Consider the following 24,076-nt stretch of genomic DNA (forward strand, 5'->3'; position numbering starts at 1 on the left):
GTCACCCAGCTGACTCAGTCAGCATGCGACTGGATCTCGGGGTTGTTAGGACCCCATATTAGGTACAAAGTGCTTAAAAATAAAATCTAAAAAAAAAAAAAAAAACAGAGGCCTACCATTCTAATGAAAAGCTACTCGCCAATTTTAGATGGGCTGGTAACCGAAGGTGTCTTATTTCATTGTACACTGTTTGTAGCAAACAATATGTAATGGCTCCGGCAAAACTGAAAAGATTCTTAACTATAAGTCACAGACACTGGACACAGTCGATGTACTTAATATTTTAAATAGCTACTGGAATCTCAAAACGAAACAGAGTTAAGCTTTTGTTAAAAAAAATAAATAAATAAGTCACATTCAGTGAAAAAGCTCAGGAAACAAGTTATTGGTAATAGAACTTACTGCCCAGAACAGAGGGGACTTAGAGGAGGGAAATCACAGTTGGTAGGAACCTAATAATGACAACATGTCAAATGACAGTAAAATGCACAGCATGAGAAATTGAAAAGTACCAAAAAGTATAAGGTAAGTCGACAAACTGAGGACACATCACATAATGCTGCACAAATTTAACAAACTAACAACAGCTTGTCTATGCAAGTTGACAAATCAACAGGTTTCACTAATAAATGTAGTAATTTATTCACTATTCACTATTCATCATTTTTCACTAATAAGTGTAGTTTGTGCAGAATCTTTAAATGACAAATTTCAAGAAAAACTCCTCTGCCACAAAGAACTGCCACGACAAAGCAAAGAGCAGGATATACTTGATGTAGTGCCTTCACATCTGGAAACAAAGGTCTCTCTTAGAGTATCTGCTCTGTTATCTGCACTGATGTGCCCCATCAATGGTTGGCTCAATACAAGGTTTTAACTCTCGTGAAAAAACAAATATTCTGATGTCGTCACAAAACACTATTTCTTCAGAGAGGTACTGGAATCAAAAACCCTTGAAATGAAAAATGTCCCAAACGATGCTTTAAAAATGATCTGCTTTATTAAGCAGAGACTAGTGCACTTCAACACATAAACCTATGTACAGAAATTCAGTGGCTTAGCAGAGGAGTCCTTGAAAGAATATTTAAGCTAAAAGGTGAATTTCAGCTGAAAGGTCGTACTTTACTGAATGCTTTGAAAATGAAGAATGACTGCAGAAGCCAGTTTTCATAGCAGACATTTTTTTAAACCTATGAACTGGCTGAACAAGTTTCTGCAAGCCTCAACAACAATGCTTGAAGTGATAAGACTTCGAAGGAAAACAGAATCTCTGGAAAAGTCGTGTGACAAAAGAAAATTCTGTAATGCTGTTCGGTCTGGAGAATGAGGAAGGATATTAGCAAGTCTCAAGCATTACTGAAAACCACCCAGAAGAACTAAGAAAACAAAATTAAACAATGTTTTTCCTACCTTTCAACACAAATCTACACCTGGAAGAAGGACCCTTTCTCTGACTCTTCTGTTCATCTGAGAACAAGTAAGTTGCCTACTTAGATAAGGTTTAAAAAAAAAAAAAAATCGTAGATGGGGCCCCTGGCTGGCTCAGTCTGTGGAGCATGCATATCTTGATCTTAGGGTTGTGACTTCAAGCCCCTCATTGGGTGCAAAGATTACTTAAAACTAAAATCTTTAGAAGAACATGGGTGGTTCAGTTGGTTGAGTGTCTGACTCTTCATTTCAGCTCACGTCATGATCCCAGGGTCATGGGACTGAGCCCTACGTCAGGACTGGAGCCTGCTTAAGATTCTCTCTCCCCCACTCTGTGCCTCACCCTCTCTCCCTGCTTGCTCACTCTCTCTAAAAATAAAATAAAATAAAATCTTTAAAAAAATATCACAGAAAAAACTGAATTTTACCTATACTACTGACTCACATTAAAGCTGATACCCTATCTGGAAAGGAGGAACCACACAAAGGAAAAGAGTAGGCTAAAAAAATAGGACAAAATACAAAGACAGAAAACTGACATTCTCTACTCAACAGAAAACTGACAATTATTATTGACTTATCATATCCACAATTTACTGATTAGATAATAAACATGAACTATAGATATAACAATTTTTACAAGATTCTCTAAGACCTAAAAATGATCAAATATTTCAAGGGTTCTTTCAGGGTACAATGACTGACAAAATGCTCTTCTACTGGTTTAAGGCAGTTTGCTTCTACTACTAATTTGTTATAAGTTTTCATCATGAATCAGTGTTAAATTTTGTCAGAGGCTTTGTTTTGTATGACATGACCTCTTAATATGACTTCAACTGTTTTTTAAATATTAACTACCATATTCCTAAAATAAACTTCATCATAACATATTATCCTTCTTATATATATGAGTAGATTCCATTTGTATCTTTTTAAGGATTTTTACATCTGTATTTATGAGATAATGGTGTATAATTTAAATACTTTATTTAAAACTGTAAATAAATTTGCGTTCTGGACCCAACCCTGCTATCAACCAGAACTGTCCCTATAATAAGCTAGCCATTTAATTTCCCTGGACTTCAGAGTTTCTAAATTCAAATATAATTGTTAGAATTAATTCAGACAGGAGCTGAGCCAGTGTTTCTCAAACTTCAGCCTGTATCAATCACCTGAAGGGCTTATTAAACCACAGACTGTTGAACTGCTTTCCCAGAGTTTCAGACTAAACAGATTTAGGAAGTGGCCCCCAAATTTTCACTCCTGGTAAATTCCCAAGTTTAAAAAAAAAAAAAAAAAAAAAACTACCTAGGTGATGATGATGATGCCATTGTTTGGAGAATGACACTTTGAGAACCACTGGGCTAGTAAACCAAAATAATCAAATTTTTCAACATGATGGGTTTCTTTTCATGTTTATTTACTTTGAAAGAGAGAGAGCAAGAGCTGGGAAGGGGCAAAGAGACAGGGAGAAAGAATCCCAAGGAAGCTCCACACTGCCAGCACAGAGTCCAACACGGAGCTCGATCTCACAGAACCATGAGATCATGACCTGAGCCAAGACCTGAGCCAAAACCAAGAGTCAAACACTTAACCAAATGAGCCACTCAGGCACCCCTCAACATGATGTTTTAAATAACCAAGATATATCCACATAAAACCACAATAAAGGGTAATGGTGAGAACTGTAAGAACTGAGAGAAAATCATTCTAATAAAAACAAAGTGCACTACACGGATATGTTGTCTCAGGACTAGTGTCACATTAGGAGAAAGTGGCATCCTTCATAAGGGAATTTTCAAAATAATTTGCTTTTTTTAGACAACACTTTCAAGCAATGATATTTGTTTTACATTAACTTTTTCTGTTAAAACCCTTCTGGGGCGCCAGGGTGACTCAGTTGGGCATCTAACTCTTCATTTCAGCTCAGGTCATGATCCCAGCGTCGTGGGATCAAGCCGTGTTGAGCTCTGCACTGAGCATGGAGCCCTATTGAGATTCTTCCTTTCTCTTTCTTTCTCTTTCTCTCTCTCCCCTGCCCGCCCCCCCCAACCCTGGCTCACTCTCTCTAAAGCAATTAATTAATTAAATCCTTCTAAAATGGACCATGAAATTCTTCTATCTTTTCAAACAAGTCCACTAAACATTTAAACATCTCAGGAGCTAGTGAGATGTGTTGGGCAGTTTGTCCGTGTGCCAAATGTTCTCAGTATTATGATTTTGAAGTTCTTGTATCTGCCTTCAATTTTTTTTCCTGTTTAGTACCCCTAAACCCAATTAGCAAATCCCACTGTGCCTATCTTAAACAGTTCTCTTACGGTGCCCCTTGAACTTTCTCCATGTAATTTCTACGTAATTTTCACTAAGCAATTAAAAAGTTCCTCTTTAAATAAATGAATAAGTTGTAAGGAGTTTTCTGTTATTAACTTTTTTGCTTCCTAAGCTCTTGGTTTTATCAGATCTTCAAAAATGGGACAGCTGAAAACCTTCCAAGAATCAATCTACAGATCACCTCCCATATGTATTCTTTTCCCTTTTCATAAATAGGCCCTCTCCTGTTTACAGCAACAAAAAAGGTAACACTCTCACTTCCACCTAGAATTTATGATACATTGCCTGGAGATGTAATAAACTCTGGGGACTCCCAAAAAACGACAAGTCAAAAAATATTGTTTGGAAGAACAACTTATAAACAATGAAGTGTCATAAACTATACACTATAGGGCTTCTTATCTTTTCTAGTCTTATATATTTTTCTAAGAGTTAAAAATAGGATATTTTAGCTCCTGCTAGGATATTCTGATGTGATATTGTCTGTGAGGAATTCAGAGCAATTTCCTTTAAACAACTTTATCTCTTCCAACCCCACATACCCCACACTTCCATGCTGCACTGTCCAAAAATGCACTGTTCTTTTGGGAGAGGCTAATAACAGCAAAGTAAATAAAGGGAACATTGGTAAGAAATATCTAACAAGAAAACTAAATTTTTTCAGTACTGAAATATAAGTAATTCTCTTCAGCAATTCTCAAACCTCATTCCATGAATATCTATTAGCTTAAAGAAAAAGCACATTTAAAAAGCTTTAAATATCAATTAAGCAATATCAATTAAGAGGTTGACTTTATAACAAGTACTTTCCAGGAACACCAAATTATTCAAATTATGCTCCATAAAACCCACAAAAACTATATACAAACTATTTTAGATTAAGTGTGCATTATTCGACATAGTTAAAACATTTTGTAAATCACATCATGAAACTTTTATTCTAAGTAAATTCTCATATCTTTTGAACACTTTAATATTCTACCTCTAGTAAAAAAAAAAATCAGTCATAGCTCACTGTAAGAATGAATCATTTTTAGCAATAGGTATCCTTCTACTTTATCACCAATTACCCCAAAATAAAATTTGTGGCATTATTTCTGAATCATTCCCTTTTATTTCTATCTAAAAGCTGAATGCCAGAGATCAGAAGATGTAAGTCCACACATTTAGAAAAGCAGTAACACACTTTTCATATCCCTTCATATTATTAATTTATAATGATACAAATAGGTAAACAGCCTATTTGTTTTTAAAATTATAAAAAGGATAAATTCATTCTATTGGACTCATCATATAATTTTAACCTCAACTACCTTAATAGTATCTTTCAGTATGCAATTCTATAACTTCTCAGTGGTTTTTATATTACTTAAAATATGCTTAACCTATTTATTTTAACTTAAAAGGAAAAGATATTTTATGATTAAAAACAAGTTTGATATAGCTGGTTGGTCTGACAATGGAGACGAGCTTTGTTAACTGGAAGATACTTTCTATAAATATAACAAGCTAAACTTTCAACCTACAGGTTTTGACTAAAATATATTTATATACATAATAAGATAAAAGCACCTTATGAAAAAACTCCATTGGCAAACATGCACTGAAATTAATAATGTTTTTGGGAGGGGTGTCTGGGTGGCTCAGTCGATTGAAGGTCCAACTCTCGGTTTCAGCTTGGGTCATGATCTTGTGGTTTCGGGAGTTCAAGCCCTGCATTGGGCTCCGTACTTATGCTTGTGATTCTGTGTCTCCCTCTCCACCCCTTCTCAACTTATGCTGTCTCTCCAGCTCTCAAAATAAATAAATAAACTTAAAAAAATAATATTTTTATTTTCTCAATGACTTATGATTATATCAGATTAAAGAAAATGCCTATAAGGGGAAGAAGGAGGAACTGATATAATTAGACATTTGCTAAGTCTTGGTAAAGTCTTTATGATATACTTCATAAAAAATTAGGACCAGGTAATAAATCCTTTGACAAATTAGGTGATTCTCATTCTTTTGCTTTCAACAAAACTGAAGGAGTAGAACCTAATAAAACATTAAACTAATGGATGCTTGATGATAAATCTGTAATTTCTGATATAACTTGGAAGGTTTTACTATCACAAACCTTCCAGCAGAATGAGCTTATTTAAATGAACACTTATTTTTTAATAAATAAACAACCTACAAAATCTAAAAAGAACAGAAATTGGTGCCAAATCTGATTTCATTCTATCAATACATATTACATATCGCCAGATACAAAAACTTCTGGAAGAAGAGAGGAGACAATTCCATTCACTTCATTAAAAAATGAACCCCGAGGGCTGCCTGGGTGGCTCAGTCAGTTGGGTGTCCGACTTTGGCTCAAGTCAATGATCGCACAGTTTATGTCTCTCTCTCAAAAATAAATAAAAACGTTAAAAATAAATAAATAATGCCAAGTGCGCCTGGGTGACCCAGCTGGTTAAGCGTTCAACTTCAGCTCAAGTCATGAGTTCGAGCCCCACGTCAGGCTCTGGGCTGACAGCTCAGAGCCTGGAGCCTGCTTCAGATTCTGTGTGTGTGTGTCTCTCTCTCTCTACCCCTACCCTACTCATGCCTCTCTCTCTCTCTCTCTCTCTCTCTCTCTCTCTCTCTCTCGAAAGTAAATGAACATCAAGAAAAATTTTTTGAGAAAATGAACCCCTGCTGAATAACTATTACACACAAAGCAAATTTTATCAAAATTTTAATATATGTAAGTCATTCTAATCAACTGTGTGCTAATAATTTTGACAGTAGTTAGAACCTTATGGTCACAAGTTTTTTGTTGTTGTTGTTTTGTTTTGTTTTTTTTAATGTTTATTTTTGAGAGAGAGAGTGTGCGCACAAGCCGGGAAGGGGCAAAGAAAGAAGGAGACAGAGGGTCCGGAGTGGGCTCTGTGCTGACAGCAGAGAGCCTGATGTGGGGCCCAAGCTCATGAACCATGAGATCATGACCTGAGCTGAAATTGGATGCTTAACTGACCGAGCCACCCAGGCACCTCAAGAAAAACATTTCCAATTCCAATTTATATATAGTATTATAGCAAATAAGTTTGACAGATGATGATTAAAATATTTTCAAGAATAAAAATAGAGAACATTAGAATAAAATGCACTGGAAGTAACAGAACAGACATACAAGTTCAAAAGGAAAATAATTAAAATTTCCAAACATATGTTTGTGTTTACATTTTTAATAAATAATGGGACTTAGAACCCCTTAGAGGTATTTTGTTGAAATGTGACAATATGTCAGAAATTCCATCCTCTTGCTGAAAAACTGTTATTGTCAATTTCAATATGTGCAAAGGGACACACAATCTCTGGAAACTGTTTCAGGAAATAATTGAGCACAAATTTGAAGATAACAGTCCTAAAGAAAGTGAGAAGTAAGGGTCATACAGATTAAGTGAAGACTGTTATCAACAGAGTAATAAAAATATGACATTTGAATGTCAATCTCCCTCAATAAACTAACAGCCATGAGGGCATATTTTTCTAGGTAGTCCCACCATTAATGCTATAAATAGCATACAGGTTTTAATAACTTGTTTACCACATAGGGGAATAAGTGGATGGAATGAATGAATAGTGAATATGTATCAAAGTGTATTATTTGATAATGGGAAATTACAAACTAACTGATTTCTACTACAAGTCAAATATAAACTACAAATTTCAGTCAGAGTCAGACATTGACATTAAGTCTCTTAAATTACACAAGAAAAGGCCTAACAAAAAAAATTTTTGATTTCTATTTTAAGCAATACATAGCTGAAATTTGAAATAACAAAAACAGCATTTTGACTTTTTTGAAGAGATACAAATAGTAACTAAAAAGGAATGAGTTTGGCAGAAGGGGGCAAATTTGAAATCATTTAGCCATAAATGAAAGTTCATTTTAATAAGTGAAGTTAGGACTCAAAGTCTTTGGTAAAGCCAAAATGTTATATCATCAGAACTTCAAAACTTACCTCAAAAAAAAAACACAGTATATCCTCCATCAAATCTTAAATTCTAAGTCTTTTGTGAGACAATGTTTTTCTAAGACCTTCAGTAATTTTCTAGTTTCCTCCTCCAAAGATTGCAGAAATGCCATCATCACCATATGCCTGAACTACGTAGTTTTTACTTTTCACATCGGTGGAAATAAGAGTATGCAAATCATTCACATCTTTCCACTGGTTTTGCCAGCAAGTATTGAGTAATTGGAAGGCGACTGTATCTACTGCCTGGGCTAATTTATAAGTGAAATGGTGGGCTTAAATTGTATAGTTGAATTAACGTAAATTAAATATGGGGCGCCTGGGTGGCCCAGTTGGTTAAGAATCCGACTTCAGCTCAGGTCATGATCTCATAGTTTCGTGAGTTGTAGCCCAGCGTCAGGCTCTGTGCTGACAGCTCAGAGCCTGGAGCCTGCTTCTGACTCTGTGTCTCCTTCTCTCTCTACCCCTCCCCTGCTCATGCTGTCTCTCAAAAATAAACGTTTAAGGGGCGCCTGGGTGGCGCAGTCGATTAAGTGTCCGACTTCAGCCAGGTCACGATCTCGCAGTCCGGGAGTTCGAGCCCCGCGTCGGGCTCTGGGCTGATGGCTCAGAGCCTGGAGCCTGTTTCCGATTCTGTGTCTCCCTCTCTCTCTGCCCCTCCCCCGTTCATGCTCTGTCTCTCTCTGTCCCAAAAATAAATAAACGTTGAAAAAAAAAAAATTAAAAAAAAAAAATAAACGTTTAAAAAAATTTTTTTAAATATACTTAAGTAACTTGTAGCAGTACTAATCTGATATAATGTAAAAGGCTTAAAATATTTTTAATTGGATTTTATTTTATTATTTTATTTTATTAATTTACATCCAAATTAGTCATCATAGAGTGCAACAAGATTTCAGGAGTAGATTCCTTAGTGTCTCTTACCCATTTAGCCCATCCCCCCTCCCACAACCCCTCCAGTAACCCTCCATTTGTTCTCCATATTTATGAGTCTCTTATGTTTTGTCCCCCTCCCTGTTTTTATTTTTGTTTCCCTTCCCTTCTGTTCATGTTTTGTCTCTTAAAGTCCTCGTATGAGTGAAGTCATGATTTCTGTCTTTCTCTAATTTCACTTAGCATAATACCCTCCCAGTTCCATCCACGTAGTTGCAAATGGCAAGATTTCATTCTTTTTGATTGAAAAGGCTTAAAATATTAAATATTTTTTAGTTTTACTGAGGTGTAGTAGGGATACAAAAGACTGCACATATTGAAACATGCAATTTGATAAATTTTGACATGTATATACAAATTTACTTCTGAAAATCCCAATCCTCTTCCCCTGCCAAAAAGTTAAATAGGATTTGTGTCATTTGAGAAAAGTACTTACCTTCATGTAATTCACAATCTTAGCAAGAACGCCAAACTTATACCCAGAGCTTCCTGACAGAGCTTTCAAGTTAAATGATCCATTGCTATGATCTGGAAATGAAGTTCAAAAAACAATTATAACATGTTCCTATTAGGTTTGATTACGACATTTAAGCAGCTAAGATTTTTAACTCTAGTAAAACATTTCTTGTTTCGAGTTTTTCCACCCAGTGTATTCTACCCTGTAAAATTTTGGCAAACAATTCAAATCCTTGACTGTATAATAAATTTGTCAATTTTCGCACTAAGAATAGGAACAAAGTATAAATAATTCAAAAGCATTAAAATACATTTCTTCTGTAAGTACCTCTGCCTCACTCTTTCCTTAATTCTGATTAGATTTTCTCCCAAGATTAGAGGCATGGTGTTGTTTGTTTTTATTTTTGTTTCTTTTTTTGAAAGAGAGAGAGAGTACCACCCAGGCACTCTAGAGGCATGGCTTTTTTTTTTTTTTTTTGAAGTTTATTTAGTTTTAAATTTTTTTAATATTTATTTTTGAGAGAGAGCGCGCGCACACGTGCGTGTGCACAAGCGGGGGAGGGGAAAAGAGAGGGAGACACAGAATCCGAAGCAGGCTCCAGGCCCCGAGCTATCAGCATAGGGCCCAATGTGGGGCTCAAACTCACAAACTGTGAGATCGTGACCTGAGCCGAAGTCGGACGTTTAGCCAACTAAGCCACCCAGGCAACCCTATTTAATTATTTTGACAGAGAGAGAAGGTGCAAGTGGGAGAGGGTCAGAGAGAGAGGGAGAGAGAATCCCAAGCAGGCTCCGCACTGTCAGTGCAGAGCCCGAAATGGGGCTTGAACCCACCAACTGTGAGATGATGACCTGAGCCAAAGCTGGACGCTTCAGCATCCCTAGAGGCATAGCTTTTTAAACAAGAGGATAATACAAATCTCAATCTGACACACAGAGCTTTTCTAATAAACTTAAAACCATGAGAAATGAGTAAATTACTTCTGAGGTATAAAAAGTTCCATTTATCACCTATTACATCAATTTCTATCAATGTAAAGCAAATGGGAATAAAAGAAATGATACAATAACTAAACTTGAGAGATAAATTAAGGAAAAATAAATTATAGGCACTGCCACTGCAAAAACATGGATGCTTAAAAAGGGATGGCAGCATGAGGGGCGCCTGGGTGGCTCAGTTGGTGAAGCACCAGATTTCAGCTATCTGCCCCTTCCCTCCTCATGCTCTCTCTCTCTCAAAAATAAACATTAAAAAAAGAGGGCGGGGCGGGGGGGGGGATGACAGCAGGAAACAAGGAGCAAATCCTATAGAAGATAATTTGTTTCAGAACTTGTTATCATTTTGTTACATTTTATAGGCAGAAAACCTAATCCTACCATGAATCACAAATGCATTCCATTAGTCATAAGGAGGAATAGTTCAAAAAGTAAACTCATCATAAATACTAGAAAAACATTTCAGGGACACCAGTCGGTTGAGCATCCAACTCTTGCTCAGATCATAATGCCAGGGTTGTGGGTTCAAGCCCCACAACAGGCTGCACACTGAGCATGGAGCCTACTTGAGACTCACTCCCTCTCTCTCTCCCCCTCCCTCTGCTCCTCTCCCGAACTGGCACTCGAAAGAAAGAAAGAAAGAAAAAAAAAGAAAGAAAAGAAAGAAAAGAAAGAAAAGAAAAGAAAGAGAAGGAAGGAAGGAAGGAAGGAAGGAAGGAAGGAAGGAAGGAAGGAAGGAAGGAAGGAAGGAAGGAAGGAAGGAAAAGGAAGGAAGAAAACAAAAAAAGCAAAAAAAAAAAAAAAAAAAAAAAAACAACACCAGAAAAACATTTCAGAAGTACACATTCTATTAGCAAACCATAAACTCAGATATAAAGTTCTCATGTGGCTGATCCACAAAGGAAGAGGTTAAATAAAAAGCAGAGGTGGGGGGTGTAATCTCTGGCACCAGTTTTGTAACAATTTAAACAAATGAATGCATTAGAACAGTGCAAGTCAAATGTAACGAGTGTCAAAGATCCAAAAAGAATAGCTTTTTTTTTTTTCCAGAGAATAGTTTTTAGATGGCAACATAATACTTCTTTGAGATTAGTTCACAAGACTGCTCTACTGAACATGCTTTTTTTGAGACTAAAACAAGATGATATACAGTTTTCCTTTAAAAATCACTGTTATAATTTTAACAACTTAACTGGCACATTAAAGTCTACTATGTTTCCAAAAATAATATTATGAATGCCTTACAGGCATGCTTTCACATTATTTCAATTACAAAATACTACCTACGTGGTTCATTTTACCAAGGTGTTCGGGACACTTTAACAACAGCAGCAATAACATTTACTGAACACTACTATTTGCCAAATGCATGCTAAATATTATCTCATTTAATCCCTCCCAAATAACCTGTCTCCCTTTAAACATAAGAAAACAGAGAAGTAGAAGAATACAGATTCAAATGCAGTTGTAAACACTGTGATACTGCCTTGTATAAGAATCATTAATGGGGCACCTGGGGGGCTCAGTTGGCTAAGCATCTGACTCAGGTTTTGGCTCAGGTCATGATCTCACAGTTTCATGAGTTTGAGCCCCGTGTTGGGCTTTGCACGGATAGTGCAGAGTGCAGAGCCTGCTTGGGATTCTCTATCCTTCTCCTTCCCTCAATGCCTCTCCCCTGCTCACATGGTCTCTGTCTCTCTCAAAATAAATAAGTAAGCTTAAATTTAGAAAAAGGATCATTAACTAGCCCTTAACACAGACTATTTCATCCGAGATGGGCTATTATTCAGTCAGAGTATAAAAATTCTTAAGTGCAGATTTAACGTTTTACCTTTAGTAAAATATTAAGTTTATCCTAGTGATGAATCATTACATTCTACTCCTGAAATCATTATTACAGTATATATTAACTTGGACTTAAATTTAAAAAAGAAAAAGAAAAGTTTATCCTATACTCCTCTGTAAACAACTAAGTGGGAAAGCTATGAAAAGCAGATGACACTATGTTAAGGATATGCATTACACAAATGTTCAATCATGAACTACATGCAGTTTTGTTTATCATGGAGTCTTAAACATTTAGCTAAGTGCCAGGCAGAGTAAACACTCAGTAAATATTAGCTGAATGAATGAAGGTAGTAAGAGTATTTCTATGTACTCCTTTACAGTCCAAGAAAATAATTCACTAATTTATTATTTTATTTATTTTTAAATGTTTGTTTTTGAGATGGCAGAAGGAGGGGCAGAGAAAGAGGGAGACAGGATCTGAAGCAGGCTCTGTGCTGACAGCAATGAGCCCAATGCAGGGCTAGAACTCATGAACCGTGAGATTATGACCTGAGCCAAAGTCGGACACTTAATCAACTGAGCCACCCAGGTGCTCCTATCTCTGATTTTTAAAAAATAATGTGACCTATAAAATAAAGCCTGCATAGCAAGCATTTGTCTGCTATTGCTATAATAGCCTCTCCATAATGTATATAACCTTGATACTGTTATGTTTGGACCCCACACAACTCTAAATAATAGGTCATAAATACAAATATTCTAGCTTCAAAGCACTGAAGTTGTGGATTGTTTTGCCAGTTTTTAAAAAAGTTTTGAGTATAGTTGACACACAATGTCAGTTTCAGGTGTACAACACAGTGATTCAACTTCTCTACAGGTCATACTATGCTCACAAGTATAGCTACCATCTGTCAGCACATAACACTATTATAGTATCACTCACTATATGCTGTACCTTTTATTCCTTTCTTACCATTTAAATTTCACAGACTGATTCTTTTTAATGTTTTATGTCTTTATTCTGAAAGAGAAAGAGAGAGAGAGAGAGAGAGAGAGAGAGAGAGAGAGAGCGCGCGCGCGCGCATGTGAGCAGGGGAGGGCAGAAAGGAGAGGGAATCCCAAGCACGCTCTATGTTGTCAGTGCAGAGCCCAATGCAGGGCTCGAACTCGTGAACCGTGAGATCATTACCTGACCTGGGCCAAAATCAAGAGTCAGATGCTTAACTGACTTAGCCACCCAGGCGCCCCATTTCACAGACTGCTTTTTAATGTAGGTGGTGTACCTACCAAAACTAACCCTATCCCAACGAGCAGAGCTGAAAACCTTATTTCTTTTCCCTTAGAATTTCTCCTAAATCAAACCACCACATGGAAATAATCATTTCCAGAGGGCAAGATTTATAGAGAACACAAGTACTGAAAGAAAATATCATTTATGAGATTTTATGCCCACTTCCGGGAGGAAATATTAAGCTGGTAAACCTGGACCGTTTGTTTCCTAGGTTACTACCTCTCTCAATAGTACCTTCTAGCCCTAGCCGTGAAATACTCACTGAAGGATCCGAAATTTTATGGTTAAACACTAAAGAATCACCAGTTCATTACTAACTAAAATTCCTTTGCAGAAATTTACCTTAAGGACAAAAAATGAGGCAAGAAAAAGAGGGGACAGTTGATATCCCAGACAGCTCTATTCAAGTTTATGAATGATTTACACTTAAGGGTGGCAGGACTTAATGCAAATGAACGAGGAGGAAACTGTCAGCTGCATTGTGGTTCAACCAATAGAAGCACAGCTCCATCTTGGATGTGCACTGGACTGCATTACAAACAGACGATACCATCGCTTCAACAGCAGCCTTCAGACAAGAGGTAGGTTTATGCGATCTTTTGCATTTAGTAATACATGTCCTTATGATGTAATTTAAAAAATCTTTTACCATAAAAACCAAGCAGAAAGCTTTGTTCCGACTAAAGACCAAAAAAGGCACTGTATTCATTTTGCTGCTTGGTAGGATTTTATTATGAAAATGTGAAGACTGCCTTGTGCTATTTGATAAGCACCCTCACCATCTGTGCCTTATGGAAAATTCATGAGATTTTCTATGAACCTGATCTATATCCAGACCTTAGAGTAAACCATAAGCATTTAATGTTAAGTGGTTACTTGCTAATTTATTTTCTCTGAGCTATTTCATTTCAGCAATTTGGTCTGCCTTAACAAAGGATTTTTCTTAAAGAAAAATCTAGACTAAAAGCAAATCCTGGACTAAAGCTTTCTGATTATATGTACAAATTATATTGCTGGTAAAAAGCAGTCACTTACAAGAAAGTTTGTTATATTTGTTATATTTTAACAAATATGAGAAAATAGTTCAAAACTGTTTATTTGACTTTGAGTGCAGATGCCGAAAATGCTGAGAAATTGTCATGATTGTGATTTTTACATAAAAATAAAAGGACCATAAAGGTTATCATCATATAGGCTGCATTATACTGTAACCAAAAAGATCAATTTGTGGAGCTTCAGACTTTCCTAACATTTTAATTAAAATTATTCCTTCCAGTTAAATTTTAAAATCTGTATTACTGTAATACACAAGTCATTCTATTATTAAACAACCTTCTTAAATAGCCTTTCATTTTTTACATGGCACAAAAATATCTATTTATAACCATATTTCAATATAATGTTAACATTATTCTTAAACTGATCCTCAAACACATAGCAAGTCTTTTTAATAAACTACATTTTAAAATAAAAAGATGTTTTAAGAAGCACTGGTTAAGGGAGGAATATACGTACCTTTCGAGGTAGGTATTAAGATTATTTTCATGGCTGAGAGTAACTATTCATGTCTATTAAAAAATCAGTATCAACTACTAGCCAAATTTCTAATTTTATAATAGTCAAGCATGAAAATACTGTTACTTAGTAGGGCTGGAGTTCCAGGATATTACCTACACATACTGATCTAGAGATTCAACTTCTGCCCTTTGCTGATAAATTTATTTCAATTTTAAGACTATTTTCCTAATTTTTATTCATTCCATTTCTTACTCAGCATTCAGAAGCATGAGCAAAGCATCCCTTGCAAAGCCCAAAGGTTGCTGTAAGAAGATATTATATCTCCCTAGGTTCAGCACAATGGGGTTAATTACCTAGAAAATATTCCTGCTTGCTGTACAAAGTATGGGACCCAAAAAAAGTCTCAAATAAAAAACCTTGTCAAATAAAACAGTTTACAATTTACCTGGAATTTCAGTTACAAATACTCTCCCCTATTATTAGCACTATAATCAGCCTACATCTTCCTGGTGATCTAACTATAGTTAGCACAGATGTAGGTTCACTGCTCTTTCACCAAACTGACCAGACATGTGGCCTGCCTCAGACAGGTCCAGAGCTGGGTGCACGGCTCTATATCTAAAGGCCAATATGATTAATTGATCATATCTCAAAGTGATATGCTTAAAGGCACTAGAGAATTCAACTCAAGGGTTTTAACATAATTAGAGCAAAAGCATAATTTTATTCTTATCTGACAATTCAAGGTTCCAGAACACTTCCAAGTCTTAGCCCCATAGTATTTCACTAGGGCCTTCTGAAATGGGAGGGAAAGAAAGGTGAAGAGAATAGATCAAAAGTTAACTAAAACAAAAACAACAAAACACTACTTAATACTCCCCATTCCTGTAATGAAATTTTAAAGGGGAGGAAGAGTCAAAAAAGTACACAATTTTTTTTTTACCATTTACTCTTCTTTTTCATAAAGCATGTTTATAGCAGGTACTTGATATAAACTTACATTTTAATTTCAAAAGTACAGTCTCAGAGTACAAGAAAATCCTAATAATACTTTTCTGCATGTCTAATTACGTCTCCTCCATCAAAGTAAGTTTCAGATTTTACCCTAAATTTAGCACAAAAAGTTGCTAGAGCTCTACTGTACATAAAAATAAACCACATTAAATTTAAGGTAGAAAATGACCCCCATATTTCACAGTGTACTTTTCAGATATGCCCAAAAGCTAACTAAAGAGTGAATGTTTTGAGTTGCTCATCAGTTATCAATACACTCACGGGAGAGGCAAACTGTCATCATTTACAACATAAACTGTCATCATTTACAACATGTGTATACTCTTCCTTAAACTGCTTAGACACTTCTAATCAAAATACTGTTTACTGATTCCAGTTTTAATTTTTTTTAGAAGTAATCCAGAAAACTCAATAAATATATTAAACAGATAGATAACACAACAGACTTTTAAAACCAAAGGAAAGGAATACGTTTAAAATATATTAGTTTGGGTTTGGATAAGTACTATATTCAAATGGTTCAAAAACTAAAATATAACAAGATATACCTTGAGAAATCTCACACACATCCCTGTTTCTCAGCTCTACCCTCCAACAAACCCACCAAGTAATCACTGTTATTTCTGGTCTATATCTTTCCAAATGTTTGCAGAGATTCAAGCAAATAAAAATATACACTATTTCCCCCTTTCCTACGCATACTGTCCTGCATCTTGCTCTTTTCACTTAACAGTGATTTCACCTAAAAATCTTTCCTTATCACTACAGTTACCTCATTCACACATAATATTGAATTGTATGGATATATTAATTTTAACCAGAATAGTTCCTTGATGGGTACAAGCTAACTTCAAATAATTGAATTTAGTTTGTGTCTGCCTGCCTGCCCCTGCCTTCTCCCTTCTCTTCCCTCCCTCCGTTTTTTTTGGGGGGGAGGGGTCAAGAGGGCTTGAAAAATTTTAAACTGTTCACTTGTACCTCAAAAACAAAATAGAATATAAAGTTCCTTAAACCAACTTTCAAATAATTCTTATTTTTTTTTTACATTTATTTATTTTTTGAGAGACATAGAGAGATAGAGCACAAGTTGGGGAGGGGCAGAGAAAGAAGGAGACACAGAATCTGAAGCAGGTTCCAGGCTCTGAGCTGTCAGCACAGAGCCTGACGCGGGGCTTGAATTCACAAACCGTGAGATCATGACCTGAGCCGAAGTTGGATGCTTAACCGACTGAGCCACCCAGGCACCCCAGAATTCTAACTTTTTTTTTTTTTAAGTTTATTTGAGAGAGAGCGACCACAAGCAGGGTAGGGGCAGAGAGAGGAGAAAGAGAGGAGAGAGAGAATCCCAAGCAGACTCCCCACTGTCAGCACAGAGCCCAACATGGGGCTTGAACTCATGATCTATGAGATCAAGACCTGAGCTGATGGCAGCCGCTTAACCGATTGAGCCACCCAAGCACCCCTCCAATAATTCTAAAATTTCTATTTCATTTTGAAATAGAAACATACATTAGTCTTTACAACTTCTCCTCAGTTTTAAAGTCAATACAAATGAGAAACCCCTATTCATAAAAAGTTAAAATACAAAGTAATAATTTCAGGACAATTTCAACCAGGTAGGAGTTATAGATTTATATTGCCAATTTCTAGAAGGAACAAATTAAAAGTTTGATATGTTAGCAAGACAGGATTATTAGCTAAGTTTTTAATTTTTTTAAAAATTAGTATAATGTAAAAATTTAAAAAATTACTATAACACTTCTGAAATCAATAATTAAATAGTATTTAAGTTAATTAATAAGGTACATTAGACTAATTTAAGGGACATAATGTGGGAAAAAATTCCCAGATTTTAAAAAGGTATCAATCTGGGGTACCTGGCTGGCTCAGTTGGTAGAGCATGCAGCTCTTGATCTTGGGATTGAGTCCCACAATGGATTTAGAGATTACTTAAAAATGTAAATCTTAAGAAATAAAAAAGGAATCAACCTGAAAGGCCTTGACAGAAAATCTAAGGAATATTCTAATCAATGCAGGAGAGGTCCTAGGTTTACCCAGGTAAAATTATTAGACCCTCCTGTGTTTCTTCCTGCTTTTTATCTATCCATATAATAAATGGCCCTGTTCTTTATTTCCTCAAGGTCCTATTCTTCTTCTCCTTCTCTTATATTTGCTCTACTTTTCAAAAAGGACCCGAAACTCATTCACAGTGAAGTAAATATAACAATGTGTACTATCCCTCCCAAAAGGATCTGCATTTTAGTAGTACTAAAAATTTTAAAGGACTTCCAAAGCTGAACATCTTCTAGGCATTTGTGTGTCTGCACACACATGTCACTACTCTGTTAGGAAGGCTGGGTCAAAAAGGACTATTATTTGTCTCCAGTTGAGTCTGTTTCTATGGGTTACTTTACTTGGGTGCATGGTGATTAGAATCAGAGGCAGCACCAATGCAGAGGATGGAGGACTGGCCTATCAGGACATCCACATTAGACTCCCAGGGGCACCACTTACCATGTATTCTACATGAATGGCACTCACAACACAATATGAATGGTGCCCCCTGGAGGTCTGCAATGTAGCAGCCCCAGTTTCTGTAAGAATGTGCTAAGAAGTGGAGCATCTGAGTAGCTTAGTCAATTAAGTATCCAACTCTTGGTTTCGGCTCAGGTCATGTTCTCACGGTTCATGACACTGAGCCTTGAGTCAGGCTCCATGCTGACAGCACAGACAGAATCTTGGGATTCTCTCCCTCCTTCTCTCTCTGCCCTGACCCTGCTCACATTCTCTGTCTCAAAATAAATAAACATTAAAAAAAAAAAAAAAAAGACAAAAAAAAAAAGGAATATGCTAAGAAGAGAAAAATTTAAGGGATAAAAGAAGGTAACGCTAAAAGGCTGGGTCTCCAAAGTTTGAAAATATTGTAATGTACTAGGAAGTTCATCACATACCTGTGTTCCAGACAATGTATTTTTGTATGTCCCAGAACTAATAAAAGCAACTGATTCAGTTACTGTCCATTAGTCTGCTGTCCCTTGTTTCAAGATGAAGGATCACCACAAACCATGAAACTGAAGGATTCTTAAATCCAAAAAAAAAAAAAAAAATGAATTTAAGCCTTGACTTCTGGCCTCAGGGTTTTTTTGTTTTGTTTTGTTTTTTGAAAGAGAGAGCACAGAGAACAAGAGCGTATGCATGAGCAAGTGGGATAGAGACAGAGGGAGAGGAATGGAGAGAATCTTTAAAAAAACTTTTTCTATGTTTTTATTTTATTTTTGAGAGGGAGAGACAGAGTGCAAGTGGGAGAGGGGCAGAGAAAGAGGGAGACACAGAATCTGAAGCAGGCTCCAGGCTCTGAGCTGTCAGCACAGCCTGATGTAGGACTCGAACTCACAGACCGTGAGATCATGACCTAAGTTGAAGTCAGACGCTTAACTGACTGAGCCACCCAGGTGCCCCAGGAATGCAGAGAATCTTAAACAGGGTCCACACCCAGCACAGAGCCAGAGTCAGGGCTTCATCCAAGGACTGGTGAGATCATGACCTGAGATGAAATCAAGAGTCGGCCACTTAACCAACTGAACCACCAAGGTACCCCTCAGATCATCAATTTCACCTTCAAAATACACAAAGGAAGAACCAAGTCCATCCAGAGAGATGCAGTTACTTGCCAAGCAAATATGATTTAAAGGAAAAAACCTTTCGTGTCCCTGGCTGGCTCAGTCAGTAGAGCATGTGACTCATGACCTCGGGTTGTAAGTTCAAGCCCCATGTTGGGCACAGAGTTTACTTAAAAGTGATAAATTATAAAAAGAAAACAAAAACCTTGGAAAGTATTACTTTATTAAAGTTTTAAGATTACATGTATAAAGAAAACAAAAATTTAAGGAATTATACTGTTATGGATTTGGCTTTAAGTCACTTTTTCATCTTTGTTGGTGTGACAATGCTATGGTGGCTACGTTTACAAACAGAACCCTCACCTTTTAAGAGATATATACTGAAGATGTCTAGGAGAAGTGATAATGTCTGGGATTTGCTTCAAAATAATCTAGGGGCATGGGGCGCCTAGGTGGCATAGTCAGAAGAGCATGCAACTCTTGATCTCAGGGTTGTGAGTTCAAGCCCCACACTGGGTATAGAGATTACTTAAACAAACTTGAAAAATATAACCTATGAGGTAGAAACAAATGGGTAAAGACAAATTGGTAACTGAAGCTGTATTATGAGAATACAGGGGTTCATTATACTCTTACTCTTCAACTATCTTAAAGTTTTGTCTAATTGAAATATACTCTCACACACAAGTATCTTCAGCATTCAGAATACTATCTGGGACACAGTAGGTAAATATTTGTTTATAACAATGAATGAAAGTCTATTTACAACTATGTAGGAAAGAAAAATCACACAAAATAAGTCATTTCTTTAATAAAATAAAGCTTTCAAACTGACAGCAGTCATTGAATTAATAAAGTAGAACTATTTTTTCCCCTTATTTCCAAAATTTTCTCAGTATATAAGCATTTTATAATTTTTTAAAATTAAGTTTCAAGAAGAGGTGCCTGGTGACACAGTCGGCTAAGCATCTGGTTCTTGGTTTCGGTTCAGGTCATGATCTCACAGTTTGTACATCAGAGCCCCTTGCTGGGCTCCATACTGACAGTGCAGAGCCTGCTTGTCTTGCACTCTCGCTCTCTCTCTCTCCCTCCCCCTCTCTGCCCCTCCCCCATGCACATGCATGCTCACTCTCTCAAAATAAAAATAAAAGTAAAATATTCATATCCATAGATCATTCAGGTATATGAACAGTTAATACTATCATATACTTAACAACAACAAAAAAAATCCTAAGATTAAGGTCTCTTCATAGGCAACATGAACCTAAAATTTTATCATCCTTATTCTGAAAACCGTCATTATTTAGCTTTCCTTTCTCTAGTATTTTCACTCAGCCACTATATCTTGATTCAGGTCACCTGTCTTCAAAGTTTAAAGGAGAGGAAATAGGAGACAGAAATACACTGAGCCCACAAGGTAAGAAGGATCCTCAAAGTTAATGAGAAAAGCTTTTCTGGGGGCAGTATGAAGAATACCACCTTAAAACACTAAGATTTTTTTGTATTTAACAGATCATTGACCACTGCTTTAGTTAAATTTTAAAACAATTCAGCTTCTTTTTCCCCCTTCTATTAGCAGTTAGTTTCTGTATATAAACCTTAAGCATATGTATTTGTCTAGCAAATGACACACATGAAAAAAATACATGGTATGGGGGCACCTGGGTGGCTCAGTTAAGTATCCAACTCTTGATTTTGCCTCAGCTCATGATTTCACAATTCCTGAGTTCGAGCCCCGCATCAGGCTCTGCACTGACAGCATGGAGCCTGCTTCAGATTCTGTGTCTCCCTCTCTCTTTGCCCCTCCCCACCCCTTTAAAAAATAAATAAATAAGCATTTTAAAAATATACATACATATATAGTATGGTTTACAGAGTACACTGCCATAGGATAAAGAAAAAATTCAAAAATACCATTTGGGCATTAATTCTGGCAGAAAATAAAAGAACTCACGTTACCTACATAGATTTACTAACAAGTCTTAGTACTGAGACTTCAATTGACAGATCCATAGAATTTGATTACATGTATTCATTTTCTACCTTTTTACAGATTCAAAAGAACCAATACAAGAAGTATAATCCCTAAGAATGGCCTCTCTGAGCTCCAGCCTCTGGAATGAAACCACTACATCTGTTTATCAGTACCTTGGTTTTCAAGTTCAAAAAATTTATCCTTTTCACGATAACTGGAACACTGCCTGCTTTGTCATTCTGCTTTTATTCATATTTACAGTGGTATCTTTAGTGGTGTTGGCTTTTCTTTATGAAGTGCTTGACTGTTGCTGCTGTGTAAAAAACAAGACTGTGAAAGACTTGAAAAGTGAACCAAACCCTCTTAGAAGTATGATGGACAACATCAGAAAACGTGAAATTGAAGTCGTCTAGCACTCTACCTAAGATGAACAAAATCTCTGCAAATAGCCTTCAACTACTGAAGAAAAAAGGAAAATTTTCTGAGGCCACCTGTTATTATAAAACTGACTCTTGAGGGGCACCTGATGGCTCAGTCAGCTAAGGGTCTGACTTCAGCTCAGGTCATGATCTCGTGATTCGTGAGTTTTAGCCCTGCGTTGGGCTCTGTGCTGACAGCACAGCTTCGGATTCTGTGTCTCCTCTTCTCTCTGTCCCTCCCCCCCGCTTACACTCTTTCTCTCTCTCACAAAAATAAATAAACATTAAAAAAAATTTTTTTAACTGACTCCGATTCTGAATAATTAAAAGATTTCTAATAGAAGGGAAAAACAAGTTAAATATGCACTTTTTGTTTGTGTATCCCTTTCATTAAATATACACAAAATCTTCACGAATGTGAATAAGTTACCAATGTACTTAAAATGACACTTCAAAAACTGGATAAAAGATTCCTAGATTTCAATATTAAGCAGCAAAATGTAAGCTAGAAAACACGAGAAAGATCAAATAACTTTGACCTACACAAACCATGTAGACCAAAATAATAACTACCCTCTGTGTGTTTTGGTAATAAAAATGCTATTTAAAATGCTTACCTAAATCCAAAGTAAAATGATTCCACTTACACATAAAGTCTCTACTTATTAAAAAGCAGTATTTGCTAGTTTACAGAAGACAACTAATACACTTTTTAAAGACCAGTTTTATGTAAAGATTAGAGAGGAAAAAAGTCTGAAAATAGAAAGGTCACAAGTATACATGCATAAAATTTTCATAAAACTGACTTACTGTTTAATAATAAATACATGGTATAAGAAGGATCAGGCTGTTTTCAAACTAAAACTTTCTAGTACACCCTTAAATTGTATTTCTTGAGCTTTTTCTTTTGTTGCTCATATTTATTATTCTCAAGGTCTAAAGATACCTATGTAGGAAAAGACTGCCAAAAAAAAAAAAAAAAGACAAAAAGGACCATGTAACACCTATTAAGAAATACTTCAGTTTCTGGGTGTCTGCCTCACTCGGTTAAGTGTCCGACTTCAGCTCAGGTCATGATCTCACGGTTCGTGAGTTCGAGCCCCAACGTCGGGCTCTGTGCTTGACAGCTCAGAGCCTGGAGCCTGCTTCAGATTCTGTGTCTCCCTCTCTCTCTGCCTTTCCCTCGCTCACACTCTGTCTCTCAATAAATATTAAAAAAAAGGAAATACTTCAGTTTTATTTCTTGGAATTACAAGGGCTGTAAAGATATATTTTATAACCCTAATCCTTTGCTACCACCCATGAGCAAACCTAAGCATGCTCTTAACCACTACAACTGCCCTTAACCAGAAATATCACTCCTAGAAATCTACCCTGAGAAATTAGTTCAAAAGAAACAAGCTCAAGATACAAAGATATTTGTAATAGCATTACTCAACGTAACACCACCACCAACAAAATGGAAATAATAGCCTTTACATATGACACATCAACCTAGATTAAAAAGCTACTGAAAATTAAGGCAAAATAGAAAATATCTGATATATGAAGTCAAAAAATATATATCTTCTCATTTAGAGAGCCCTCTTGGTTTGAAATCCCTTTTATACAAAAATTTTTTTTTCTAACATTAGAAATACACACAAATAATGTAACCAACTTTCAAAGGACTTGTGAAACCTGGTATACTCAATACTTAGGTAAGTAGGAGCTATTCTGAGCACTGTTAAAATCACATTTTCATAAATAGTAAACTCTGGAGTCCTTAACATGGATGGAAAGCATAAAGATCCTTTAATTACTAAATTTCTTGATAACAGACACTTAACTTTTCCCTACCTTATGCTGTAATTTATTTAGCCATTCAACAAACATGTATTTGACAAACATGTATTGAGTGTTTCTCTGTGTGAAAGATTAGGTTACAATGGCAAACAATCATGCAATTGCAATGACACACAATAGCTTTGTCAGAAATAGTGAGTGCTATGGGAATCAAAGGCTAAGCACCAAATTCAAATAGGAAAGTAGAGATAATAGGACTTTTAACCTGCAACCTAAAAGAGGAATAGGATTTACTCAGAAGAGGGAAGGAGCTAAGAAAGAATATTCCACAAAGAGGATACAATATGGGTAAAGGTCAAGAGGCAAGAGAGTAAAGCATGTTAAAAGAGCTACATACAGGCCAATATCACTAAGAGAGAGTACAAGGAAAACAATGATTATGGGTATGAAAGGTAACGGGAGACTAGATCAGGTAAGGCATGGAGATGGCAGGAAAAGATAACCTTCACCTGAAAAGC

The 24,076-nt window shown here is 36.2% G+C and overlaps 2 protein-coding genes across 8 annotated transcripts in view; one reads left to right on the forward strand and one right to left on the reverse strand.

The window, feature by feature from the left end:
* Nucleotides 1-24,076, reverse strand: part of GTF2E2 (general transcription factor IIE subunit 2) — a 79,852-nt gene that overhangs the window by 39,303 nt on the left and 16,473 nt on the right. For all 5 annotated transcript variants that reach the window (XM_006930602.4, XM_003984651.5, XM_045055322.1 and 2 more), the window contains exon 3: nt 9,133-9,224. In XM_006930602.4, the coding sequence (XP_006930664.1) occupies nt 9,133-9,224 (92 nt within the window). The remainder of the gene's footprint in view (nt 1-9,132; nt 9,225-24,076) is intronic.
* SMIM18 (small integral membrane protein 18) lies at nt 656-21,999 on the forward strand. 3 transcript variants are annotated; one of them, XM_019828366.2, is made up of 4 exons: nt 656-1,477; nt 13,562-13,808; nt 20,734-20,796; nt 21,433-21,999. In XM_019828366.2, the coding sequence occupies exon 4, from the start codon at nt 21,471-21,473 to the stop codon at nt 21,765-21,767; it is 297 nt and encodes a 98-aa protein (XP_019683925.1). In that variant the 5' UTR covers nt 656-1,477; nt 13,562-13,808; nt 20,734-20,796; nt 21,433-21,470; the 3' UTR covers nt 21,768-21,999. The 3 variants fall into 3 exon arrangements, with proteins under 3 accessions (XP_019683925.1, XP_019683924.1, XP_006930663.1); XM_019828365.3 differs by lacking the exon at nt 20,734-20,796 and having other exon boundaries at nt 662-1,477; nt 21,433-21,996; XM_006930601.5 differs by lacking the exons at nt 656-1,477; nt 20,734-20,796 and having other exon boundaries at nt 13,424-13,808; nt 21,433-21,996.

This window comes from Felis catus, chromosome B1, assembly GCF_018350175.1.
Source record: "Felis catus isolate Fca126 chromosome B1, F.catus_Fca126_mat1.0, whole genome shotgun sequence".
NCBI lineage: Eukaryota > Metazoa > Chordata > Mammalia > Carnivora > Felidae > Felis > Felis catus.